This window comes from Protopterus annectens, chromosome 3.part0 (assembly GCF_019279795.1).
Source record: "Protopterus annectens isolate FY-2018-M chromosome 3.part0, PAN1.0, whole genome shotgun sequence".
NCBI lineage: Eukaryota > Metazoa > Chordata > Ceratodontiformes > Protopteridae > Protopterus > Protopterus annectens.
In genome coordinates this window covers 666,248,952-666,262,152 of record NC_056731.1, presented here as the reverse complement: position 1 = coordinate 666,262,152, position 13,201 = coordinate 666,248,952, and the positions used below count along the sequence as shown (strand labels likewise).

The 13,201-nt window shown below is 42.7% G+C and overlaps 1 protein-coding gene across 1 annotated transcript in view; it reads left to right on the top strand.

Moving 5' to 3' along the window:
* The window catches only part of PTPN3 (protein tyrosine phosphatase non-receptor type 3), a 2,272,168-nt gene that overhangs the window by 1,367,514 nt on the left and 891,453 nt on the right, over window positions 1-13,201 (top strand). The window contains exon 14 of the mRNA XM_044065075.1: window positions 11,833-11,967. Coding sequence (XP_043921010.1) covers window positions 11,833-11,967 — 135 coding nt within the window. The remainder of the gene's footprint in view (window positions 1-11,832; window positions 11,968-13,201) is intronic.

Below are 13,201 nucleotides of genomic sequence, written 5' to 3'. Positions count from 1 at the left end.
CTGGAAAACATGAAGGTCCTACCGAACACCCTGATATTGGACGATTTCAATTACCCTACCTTTCACTGGGAAAACTACTCGAGTACAAATTCCCAGGCCCAGCGCTTCCTGGAATTCATCAACTCAAACGCCCTGGATCAGTTGGTAAACTCCCCTACCAGACGTGAAAACATATTTGACCTGGTCATCACCAACATTGGGGCCACAGGTATTCCACACTAGAGGTCAGCCCGTCACTGGTTAGATCAGACCATAAACTAATCACTCTGGATGTCCACACCCCACCACCACCCCCAACTAAGGAAACCACAGTAAAAAACTTTTCTAAAGCAAACTTCACCTTACTTAAGACAGAGGTGGTAAGTTTCACATCCCCCACGCTAAAGGGTAACGCTGCCCAAGATGCAGAAACCTTTACAAATGCACTCTATGGGCACCTACAAGGATGCATGGATCGTGCCATCCCTAGCAAGATCAAGACTCACTCCTCTAAGAGAAAAAAAAAACAGTTTGGTGGACCCCTGCAATAAACAGGCTATATAATAAAAGGAGAAAACTAGTTCAGAAAAAAAGCAAATCCCAAGAAGGAAAGACTTCCCTGATCAGTATCAGTAAGAAACTAAGGTCCCTCATGAAATCATCCAAGGCTAACTTTGAAATAAAAATAGCCAAGGATTCAAAAGATAACCACAAAGCCTTCTTTAGCTATGTTAAGAATCTAAGTGGCAACTCACAGATATGCACTGAACTAGTGCAAAATAGCACAAAATATACTGAACCTTCTGATATTGCCAACATCCTGGCAGATAGATTCACTGCAAACTTCACCCCCCTCACCTCCAAAAGGGCCCACAACAGTACCGGAAAAGTGTAGTTTCCCAAAAATCACAGGCGCACAGGTGAAAACAGTCCTTTCATAAGCCAAAAACACAGCGTCAATGGCACCAGATGGTGTCCCAGGGGGCTGCATCTTGCACGAACTACAGAACGAACTAACCCCCCCACCTAAACACACTGTTCAGCCTCAGCCTTTCCACAGGCTATGTGCCCATATAATGGCGCACAGCAACGGTTATTCCTCTCCACAAAGGAGGGGCCACAACTGACCCTAGTAACTATCGCCCCATAAGCCTGACTAACCTGGTCTGCAAGGCTATGGAACGCATCATCATGGAACTCATTAACAAAGACATTGGGAGCCTCCAAACACTTGACCCGACCCAGTTCGGCTTTGTTAAGGGCAGATCATGCCTACTAAACCTGGTTGACTTCTTCGAGACAGTCACCAAGGCCATAGATGAGGGGAAAGGTGGTTCACACAGCCTACCTTGACCTCGCCAAGGCTTTCGACACCATTCCCCACTCTGGTATTCCAGAAGAACTCACCAACCTGAACATAAACTCCTGTCACGAGATGGGTTGCCATCTGGCTTACAGACAGAACTCACACGATAAGAATAGCGGGCTCCAGGTCCGACTCTAAACCAGTCACAAGTGGTGTCCCGCAAGGCTCAGTCCTGGGACCGCTACTATTTTGCTTATACTTCTCAGAAGTACAGGCAAATGCAGGAGGACTATGGCTAACCAAGTTCACCGAAGACTGCAAACTGGGAGCCATAATTGACTCTCCGGCTGACACGGACATCCTCCAAAAGGGCCTTACTGAGATGGACAACTGGTGTCAAAATCATGGCCTCAAGCTAATTGCCAAAAAAAATGCATAGTCATCCCATTTGGGAAAAACAAAACACCCACAAATTAACACATAGGTGGCAGCCCCCTTAATACAGAAGAGGTAATGAGATCTGGGGACCCAGGTAGATAGTAATCTCTCCTTTGACAATCATATTGCCAAAGTAGTCAGGAAATCCTTCTATGTGGCCCATCTAATTACTAAAGGGTTCACATCTAGAAATATAGAGGTTATAGTGCCCCTCTACTCGTCACTCATTAGACCCATCATAGAGTGCAATGCCCCATTTGGGATGTACCTCACAAGACACTTCCAACAGCTGGAAAGACCACAAAAGTACCTCACCAAGAGGATTATTGGCCTCAAACATATGTCCTATGCAGCCCGACTGAAAAAACTCCGGCTGTACTCAGTGGCATATCGCTTACTCAGAGGTGATCTCTGCCTGACTTACAAAGCCATGTCCAACTCAGAATTGATGGACATGCTCCACCCAAAGAAATCCAAGTCACTACGAGCCATGCGCTGTAGTGAGCTAAACCTGCCACAACAATAGATTGAACATGCTGGAGGGGATAGATTCCTGTCACAGAGACTCCCCATGCTTTGGAACAAAATTCCAAATTACATCAGGCAGATCCCCTCACTAACACTAAGAGAAACCTTGACAAGTGGATGGGTAACAGAAAATACACTCCTGGGATCACTTCATTGGCTCTGCTTGACAGAGGATCAGTTAATTAGTCAGTGGGGCGGCGAGGGCTGACACACACTGGCTAGGCTTGTGGATGCCTTCGGGCAGATAGCCTAGTGCCTACCTCTGAACCTATAAGTGAGGGAAAAACAAGCCTATGGTATATTTAGAGTGAAAGTCAGAGAAGGGAATATGACTATCAGTAAGGAAGTAAGTGAAGAAAGGAGAGTACGGAGGTATAAGGAATGAAAATGTACTTGTTCACATTTAGGGATATAGTTTATCCTGGTTTTGAGCAAGAACAGAGCCAGATTTTAGCTAGGAAGTCTTTCAGTGTGGCTTTGAAAGATGGGAGGGAGAATATAGATCTGATGGATACAGGTAAGGAGTTCCAGGCTGTATCAACCTTGTACAAGTACAGACAATGCCCATTAGATTTGCTATGTTTGTAGACAGACAAGAGTTTTTGGTTACTGGATCACAGTGACCAACTGGGAGCATTGTTGTGTAGAATGTTTTTAGTGCTGGACAGGTAGATGGATGCTGGATAATTTTACATGTGGTAAGAACTTGTGTATATATGTTAGTCGATATGGCAGTTATAATCAACTTAGGTTTTCAGTGCTATACAGTACTGGGTTCTGAAAGGGATATGTGCTGCAAATTTAACAACGTTGTTATAACATTTTTCAAGCTTTAATTTTTGTAAAGCCTGGAGGCTAGTAAGGGTGGGAGCACCGTAAAGGAGAGTGGAGATGAGATAAGTAGTGGCAAGTGTAGTTTTAGTTGTGTTATTCAGGGTTTTTAGCTCTGTAAAGAATCCCTAGTTTTGGTGAGTTTTTCTTATGCAGTTTTGTATATGGAGATTGAATATAAGATTATCATCCATTATCACCACTAATAGTTTGCTATGAGAAGTGACTTCACTGGTTGTATTATCAAGAAAGAGGTTTTAAATTTTGTTTTTTTTTTTCATGAGAGAAACATTTGGGTGAAAAAAGTAGTCATTTGGTCTTTTTTGGTTTCAGCACGAATTGTGAGTTACAAAGCCATGTTTCAGTGTGTTTTAAAGCTTCCTGAGTAATTTTTTGGAGTTGTACCATGTTGAGAGATGTGCAAATGTGTGGAATCCTCTGCATATGGTAGTAGGGTGGTCTGTTGTGTGGAAGCATAGAGGATATTTGTGAAAATGTTAAAGAGAAGGGGACCAAGGATATAGACTTGTGGTACACTGGTGGTAACTTTGAGGTAGAGAGCGTGGAATGCCATTTTACTGACTGTTGCTAATTGGAAAGGTAGCTTTTCAACCACAGAAGGGTGGGCTGAGAGAGATCTAGTGAGGACATTTGAAGTAGTTCACTTTGACAAACTGTGGCTAAGGCTTTAGAGAAGTCTAGAAATCACTGAGTTACATCCAGATAAGCAGCTACGCAAAGTATAATCCTTATATAAAAAAAATAAATAAATAAATAAGGGAGGCAAGCCCACTGCCTTCATCATGTGGAGGACATCATCCTTTAACCCCCTACTAATTCAGCAGTCAAGCAACTGCAGAGGAAAATAAGAAAAAACAAGAAATTTGATTCACTGCTGGTGTAATAGAAACACTGCAGGCAACATTTGTGTGTGAGAGATTACATTTGGTGAGTTGCAGTGTTAACCATGTAACAACCACTTTAAGCTGAAGAATGCCGAAGTGGATGCTGTTTCAGGCTCGTACTGCAGAAAATTGCCCTGGTAAAGTTAAAAGCCCCACTCAGTTGAGGTGATAACCTGCTGGTTTCCCCTTACTTGGTTGAGTGGAGTATAAAAAGGATGAGTTTAAATGTGTCATTTTATGCTCAGTGATACTGAAACTGCCCATTTACCCTTTTTTAACTTAAAAAAGTCACTGCTTGTATGGTTTCTGTTTGTACATCAACGCTGATCCAAAGTGCTTGGCTTTTCCTTCTCCCCACTGTAATATATATAAATAAATTTAAGGATGTGATCGGGTTCAGGTACTGTAAAAAAAAAATATTTTTTGTCTCACCAAGTTGAAGCTTCAACCGGTTTGTTCTGTGGAGATGAAGTTTCAGTTTGACAAAACATATGGCTGCAGTTCTGGGTCTGACTTCTCATCTAAAATAAGACTATGACTGCAAATGGGTTTCATCATGTATTCCTGGAGTTGATCTTAGTCCTAGATTTGATCCTGTCAACCCCTCATTTGCCTCTGTGAGTAAGCAAGTGACCTAAGTAGACAGTGCTCCTGGCTCACCCTGAGAAAAGAATTGTGCTTAGTGAGTTTACCTGAGTAACAAATTAAAAACAAAATCCCTTGCTTCACTAGATTTTTAGTCTTGGGGGTGATAGAGGCTACCAGAAAGTATTCCACTAGTCATATTTTTTATTTTGCTTTGTAGAAGACTGACTGTTTGTGAGGGACTGGTGTACATATGGAGCCCTTAGTATATGCTCGAAGTCCCACAAACATAAACCTTACAAGATGTGCTGTGAATATTAAGGACCAAGAAGTTTGAATGGCATGAGATGTAATTTTGTGGGATTAAGGTACAATGGGGATTGAGATTTTGCACTGTAGTTCAATATCAGTAGTTTGTATATGTAGTTACCAGGGAGTGTGGGGGGAGCACGGGGGTGGGGGGGTGGGGGGGGGCTTGCCTACCTGCAAAAAAGCAGGCGGTGTGTTTATAGTCTCTTGGTTGAGCTTCCAGGTTTTTGATCGTCCCGGCTCAATCTTGTAAGGCTTGCACTTGTGGGACTGCAAGCTTATAATATGGATCCATATAGATGCTGTCTCATTTTGTCATTTTGAAGGTTATCTTTTTTAGACAACTATGTGACTTTGTTTTCAGTTCTGTGGACAAGATACATGTTTGTAGCAAATTTGCATATTTTGACCTTGTAGATAGCAGAACAGTGGCTGAACACTAGATGATGAATTTGCTCTCGAGGGTTCTGTACCTTTGCCTGCTTGTAGTATACTCTTCAGTCTTACATATGGGATCGGCCCTCCGACTCTGCCTATTTACAAGCTGGAAATCTTCTAGTTGGCTCTTGGCTAGGTAGATATCCCATGGTGCACCAGTACAATCCCCAGATATCGTTTGCCACGCCGACGAGTTTGGTTGTGCTTCTCTTTGGCTCTGGCTAAGTTTTGCATTTATTCAAAATTTATTCAAAATTTTTTGGACTGTTTTAGTTGAAACTGTTGTATCATTGTTTAGTCATAGTTAGCGTAGTTGCAATTTAGAATAGTTGGTCTTTATAATTGCGCCATTTGTGTGCAATCTCTTGGTACATTGGCCTTTTGACCTCATAGTATTGGTATTCTGTGTGCTCTTTTTCGTGTTTAATATAGTTAGTATTTGTAGGCACCTTTGTGCTCAGTTAGACTGTGTTGTTATTAGGCATAAGTCAAAGTTTTCTGCATTCCCGCTTGCTAAATTGTTACTGTTGTTAACAGAACAAGGTTCTGTTTTATTTCCTTAGTCATAAGTCTGATTTTTTTGCGGATTCCCACTTGCTACATTGGTAGTGTTGAGTATTTTGATAGTTTACACTTTATTCCTGTTTGAGTGTGTGACTTCCAGTAGGTCTGTTTTAGTTAAAGACCTATTTTTTTCCGTTTCCTTTCTTGCCCGGACTAGGCCTGCTTAAGTTAGGGGGCCTAGTCCTCCTGGTCTCTCTCTTTCCTGCAGGGATAGGCCCATTTAAATTAGAGGACCTAGTCCTCACCCCTTTTCTCTGTGTGTATGTGTGCTCATCTCTGTGAGAATTTCTAAAGAAAATAAGGACCATAAGCCATCTGGCTTTAAGAAATGTATTAAATGCTCACAGAAGATGTCTATAACAGATGGCCTCATTAACTGCATTTACTGTTTGGGGCCTATCCATTTACAGGAAACTTGCTTATTTTGCCACTTGTTCAGTGCTAGGGTGTTGCAAGAAAGAAAAAATAAGCTCATCCTAAAAGGTCTTCTTAAACCTTCCTTTGAGGAAGATCTGGCTAGCTGTTCCTCCTCTTCTAGATCTCAGTGATCTAAAAAGGAAATGTCTTAAGTCCTTTAAGAGGCCCTCCCCAGCACCAGCTGATGTCTCAGAGCCACCTCTTAAAATCACTAAATCGGACAGGTCCACTGTCTCATCGGCTCCACAGAGCTCGGTGCAGATTAAGAGCAGTACTGTGATTACAGGGTCGACCCCAAGTAGCTCAGAGCTGACCGCTGAGAGTATCTCTCAGAGCCGGTCTATGGATCCTCTACCGGTCTCCCCTGTATTGAAGTCTCCAATACTGCAGAGATCCTACTCTCCTACTCTGTCCTCCAGGTCTTCCAGGAGTTTATCAGAAGAAAATGTGGAGGGGGTAGTGCTGAGACTTTTGAAGTCATCTGCTTTACCTAAATTTTTATTGGCTCCGACCCAGTCTGTTTCGGAGCCCCTTGAATCCGCTAAGCCCCCTTCGGTAATTCCTCCTTTTTCTTTTGTCCATCTGCCGAATAAGGAGTGTCGAACAATGGACAGATACGGGAAGCATATCTTCTCTTCAGCGGCATTTACCCTTAGATCGCTGAACTATCTGACTCACTTCACGAGGCTTCAGAGAGATTTCCTTAAAGAATTAGGAGATTCTCTACAAGGTGCATGTACTGAGCGAATCCCTGACAAGGTGTCTATCCTGTTGTCCACCTTGAACTCTATCGTCAACTCATCCATGCGGCTTATTTAACATGCAGCCGATGGAGTGAGTAGAGCAGCGGGTTCAGGAATGCCCCTAAGGCGTCATTCCTGGATGCATTTGTGTAACTTTGTGGAACCATTCAAGTCTACCTTTACCAATGCCCCCTTCGGTTCCTCATTGTTTGGATCCAAGGTAAAGGACACTCTCACCTGGTGCGAGCAAGAAGGAAAAGTGCTCTCTGCCGTGGGAGTATATTTTACTGTTCCCTCTAGACCATATCAAAAGGGTCAGAGGGACGGTAAAATGTGGTTCAAGAAGTCCCAGAGTTTTTCCAGGATGCACAGGGTGACTCCTCCTTCAGAGGCAGAGGAGGAGGAGGAAATGGTGGATGTCACCCTAGAGGCAGGGGCGGTCCACAAAACCAGGGAGGTCATCATTCCTTTTGGGCCGGTCTTACCAGCGCTCCTGATATAGGGCCCGACTGTGCTTCTCTGGTGCCGATCGGGGGTCGCATTTCTTTGTATCTAGAAGCCTGGCCTGGGTATCACTCAAGGCAAGTGGGTGCAAAGAATTATTACCAAAGGTTATGTCATACCCTTTTCTCTTCCACCCTTTGTTCCCAAAAAGATCCCAGATGTTCTACCCAATCACAGGGATCAGGCAACTGTGGAGGTCAACAAGTTGCTGTCAGAAAGAGTCAACCAAACTGTCCCAGCAGACCAAATAGGATCCGGAACTTACTCCAGATTCTTTAGTGCCAAAACGTACAGGGGACTGGAGGCCCATCTTGGACCTCAGCAGATTAAACAAATCAGTACAGAAGGACAAGTTCCAGATGGTGATACTGCAGTCAGTATTCCCTTTATTAGGGAAAGACAATTGGATGTGCTCAATAGATCTCCAAGACGCCTACTACCATATAAAAATGGACAGGGCGTTGAGGAGTCATCTATGCTTCCTGCTGGGAGCCAGTCATTACCAGTTTCGTGCTCTGACCTTTGGTCTCACCACAGCCCCCAGGATGTTCACCAAGTGTATGGCGGTATTGACAGCTCACCTGAGACGTGGACGATTCCAGGTGCTTCCGTATCTGGACAACTGGCTCTTGACCGCCCCCACCAGGCATCTATTTCCTCAGACCAGGGACGCTACCATTCAGCTTTGTGCCCAATGGGGAATTTCTATAAATTGGGAAAAATCTGCCTTATTGCCCTCTCAATCTGTGATTTTTATAGGTGCAGAGATAGACACAGTAGACATTTTGGCTCGTCTTTCTGTAGAAAGGGCGCAGAATCTTGTTCTTCAAATTCAACATCTGCTCCCCTTATGAAAGGTCAAAGCCAAGACTATTCTGCAGCTTCTAGGGACCATGGCTTCCACCATATTACTAGTGCCACTAGCCAGACTACACATGAGGATTCTTCAGTGGCTCCTGTCGTCCCAGTGGTCTTTTCAGCACCTGCCATTATCTCATCGCATTCTACTGGCAGACTTTTGCAAAAAAGACCACCATTGGTGGACTCTACCCAATCAGTTAACCAGGGGCATTTCATTTGTTCCTCCTCAAGCCATTGCCACTGTGACCATGGATGCCTCCACAGATAAGGTGGGGGGGGGGGGCATTATCTAGGCAGGACTGTCCAATGCACATGGCAAGATCATAAGGCTCACCTGCATATCAACGTTCTAGAGATGAGGGCAGTGCTCCTGGCATTGCAAGCACTTCACGACCTTCTGCCTCTGGGGACTATTGCAATACAATCAGACAACATGTCGGTAGTATGGTATATCAACAGATGGCGGAACCAGATCTTACCCACTCTGTTGAGAGGCCATTCGAGTTTGGAAATGGGTGATATCTTCCCAGCGTTTTCTGGTGGCAATGCACATTCCAGGGACAACCAACATGATAGCCGACAAGCTCAGCCGGGCAATCCTGATGCCTCAAAAGTGGTCTCTGAAACAGGAAACAGCAGAACAGATTTTCCGCAGATGGGGACAGCCTTGCTGTGATCTCTTTGCCAGCCCAATCAATGCCAAATGCAGCAGCTACTTCTCCCTCATCCCCCCTCCGGGGAAGTCACAGAGAGATGCACTTGTTCACGATTGACCCCTGGGTCTCCTTTATGCTTTTCCTCCCTTTCCTCTCATTCCCAAAGTTATTCAGAAAGCGAAACGGCTGGGAAGCAAAGTGATCCTCATTGCTCCTTATTGGCCTCGTCAGGTTTGATTTCCCTTCCTCAGGCCCTCCTCGATGATCCTTGGATTCTGGTCTCAGTTCCGGACCTGTTGATTCACATGTCATGTTCACTTCACCCCTCCTTGCACACCTTCAATTTGACAGCGTGGCTGCTCCAGTTCCATCCCTAGTCAGGCTTCACGACTTCTCAACCCTCCGTAACTCATGTCCTTACGTCTTCTCATAAACCTTCTACCAAGAGACTGTATTCCAGTAAATGGAGAAGATTCTCTATCTGGGCAGAGAAAATGAATGTTGACCCTTACACTGCCTCTATTCCAGTGGTTTTGGAATTCCTGTCTGAGTTTTTTCACCAGGGATCTGCGGCTGCCACTATCAGAGTTCAGTTGGCAGCGATTTCAAATTTTTATCTAGGCTTTCAAGATTCTAATCTGATGTCACATAGGCTATGCAAAACTTTCCTTAAAGGTGCCACCTTGTTAAGACCCCCCTTTCAAGAACCTGTTGCCTCATGGGATTTCAGTTTTGTGTTATCCAAATTAACTTCTCCGCCCTTTGAGTCTTCTCATTTATCCCCTTTGAAATTCCTGTCTTGGAAGACTTTGTTTCTGGTGGCTATCACGTAGGCCATACGGGTGTCAGAGTTACAAGCATTGCCTGTGAAACCCCCTTACCTGATTTTTTACAAGGACAGGGTGTCCCTTCGTAATAATCCTTCCTTTGTCCCCAAGGTCTGTTCCCATGCCACCTTGAATCAATCAGTAGAACTTCCGGTGTTCTTTCCAAATCATTCCAACGCAGCTGGATGTTCATAGACAATTACGTTTTTATTTGCACCGAACTAAGGAAATCAGGACATCAGATCAATTATTTCCTTTTCTGAATCCAGGTTAGGCTTACCAGTTTCCAAAGTAACACACTCTAATTGGATTTCTAGCTTTATAGCTTACATTTACAACTCTGAGGGTAGACCTTTACCCTTAAAAGTCAAGGCGCATTCTACCAGATCTCAGTCTACCTCTGCAGCCTTTCAAGCCAGGGTCCCACTTGATAATATTTGTGCAGCAGCAATGTGGGCTACCTCTCACACTTTTATTACTCATTACAAATTGTATTTAACCTCCAGGGGTAGGGTGTCTTTTGGTTCCACTGTACTCAGGAGTATTTTTCCTTGAGCCACCCAAGAATAAGACACTAGGGATGCTGTCTCATGTGTAAGAATGAAGGCGAGATAGGACTACAGAACATAAAGAAGTTATGTACTCACCATAATGTTCCATGTTTGTAGTCCATCTCGCTCTTCATTCTTACGAACCCACCCTCCTACCCCCATCCTGGAAGTACATGGAGACAGAAAAATATTATTACCTTTTTTATGGAGACCTTTTAGTATTGGCTTCTTTTGTATATTTGTTAGTCTCTCCCAGTTAGCAGCAAACAAGATCTTAGGGATTGTACTGGTGCTCCATGGAATACCTACCTAGCCACGAGCCAACTAGAAGACTTCCAGCTTGTAAATAGGCCGAGTCGGTGCCGAGGATCGGCTCCAATCCCATATGTAAGAATGAAGAGCAAGATGGACTACAAACATGGAACGTTATGGTGAGCACATAACTTCTTTTTATTTTCAGGGCCAGGGTAAATTTGTCACGGCTGTTCTGCATGGGTTTGTAGAGGGCTTTCTGTGTAGTCCTCCTCCCAGCCACCTTCTTGGCTCTTGTACTCTCCCTTATGTTAAAATACTACAACAGTGATATGGAAGGACATCTTATGGTTGTGTAAGATCTTACTGTAACAGTAGATGTCCTTCTCTTTACTGTTGCAGTATATAGTCCTTCCCTTTTTGCTTCTCTTTTGTAGCCCTTGTCCCCTTACTTTTGTTAACCTCCCAGACGAGGGTCTCTTGCTTCCTTTTCCTTCTGAATGTACATGTTCTGTTCTGTCCATGAAGGTACTCTTTTTCTCTTGTTCTGAGTGTTTGCATTCATATATCACCTTTATGCCCTACATTTTATGTAGGGGCCATATGTGTGATGTAAGAAGCTAAAGGATCTGGTGTACTGGCTCAACATTGGGCTGTCCTTGGCAGGACATCCCTTATGTAAAGAAGACCACAACAGTGAAGAGGAGGACATTTACTGTTATGGTAAGATTTTAGATAACTGTACTTTCAGTAGATAGAAATCGATGGATCTCCCATTGTTCTCTCTCTAATTTTTGGTAGTTATGATTACATTAAATTGAACTTTTTTCAAAGTTTTCTTAGAGACATCTTTTTTTTCTTGGTGTACATGTAATCTTGTCTTTCCTCTTTCCCATTTGTGCTTTATTCCTTTTGCTAATGGTTTCAGCATGCCCATATATAACATGACCTACTGGTGATAATCTGTGTTGTTGCTTTTAGCTTAGTTGCACTACAGATGTTAGATGAGTTAAGTTATGTGTGCATATTTAGTACTGAAACTGTATTTTTCCATTGCTGGCCTGGCTGTGAAGAAAATTGCTTTAAAATTGAATTCTTTGAAATAATTCTGGAATTATTGCATGCGTTTTTCCTTCAGAGGGTTGAACAGTCAGTTTTGCAAAAAAGTAATGGGAGGAATGGTTTGGAATTCCAATCTGAGAAGATCGTTATCTGCTGAACATTTGGAAACCAAAAGTCTGCCATCTCGCTCACCTCCAATGACACCCAATTGGTAAGCTTAGACCGTACTGCTAAGTAATACCGTGCAAGGTAATAGTTATTCTCTGTGAACAAAGTAGCACATTGATTTTAGCAAGTTAACATCAATTTAGTATTCTAGAATGGATGGTTAAGTTGTCGGCATACTGAAGTTATGAAAGTAAAATTCAACGGAAGCATATGACCCCCTTGGAAGTTTCATGTCTTTTTTGAACTTTTCTGACTTAATTCTAACTTTTTAGTAATTATTTGCATTTTAATTGGCACTTATTTTGTATAGTGTGAAAGACATTTTATAGGATTATGAGGAAATCAAGCCAGTAAACACTGCTGGAATCATACATCATAGTAAGGCATATGACATCTATCAGCTTAGTCTTATATGATGCATTTTTTATTTTTTTTGGCTTTATTTGAAAGTTTTTGACATGCTGTATACTTTATCAGTTATCTTTGGTTCATTCACTGTACCTTCGGATTTCTGCATTGTGCATTTGAATTATAAGTGGATTCTTTCTTTATCTCTTCATGTAGAAAAATTCCGCTCTGCAGATTTGTAGGTGGATTCCCCATTTAATGGTGCTGCACTATTATCCATGTCCTCAGAACACTTGTTATATCCAACATACTTCCTGAGCCTCTGTGAAGGCTTAATGTCTCTGCCTGAGAGTATTCTCATTTGATTATTTTCAGAAATACTTCAAACAGCAAGTCGTGCAAACGATAATATATTCACTTTGATAGTGTTAAAATTGCATGGATATTTTCCGTAGTAGTGCTTCTGAGCCTTCTGTTGGAAAATGTTAGTTGCTTTTGCTTACATCAGACGTATTACAGTAGTATGGACATTATATATGGAAATTATGATTGCCTCTTCCTGTTTTTTTCCTTCCTGTCAACATTGTGTTTACATGGTCTCTGCAAGCTCTTTAGGTTTGTTGTACCATTTTCCTATTTTTACTGTTTTTAGTGAAGTTTTATATAGAGCAGGGATGTTCAACCTTTTGGCTTGCCGGGGCTGCATTGAGTGAACAGAAATTGTCTTGGGGCCGCATATAAAATATATCATATAGTTAACTCTTTCGGTGCCACAGGCGACAAAAGTCGACCTCCTGGCTGTACTGTAGGTACATTCGAACAATGAATGAATGTAATAAATGCCTAATATTTGCCTTAAAATTCTAATTCTCATTCTGATTCTAATTCTAATTTTCTAATCTAACAGTTAACTCTAACATCTTAGTTAA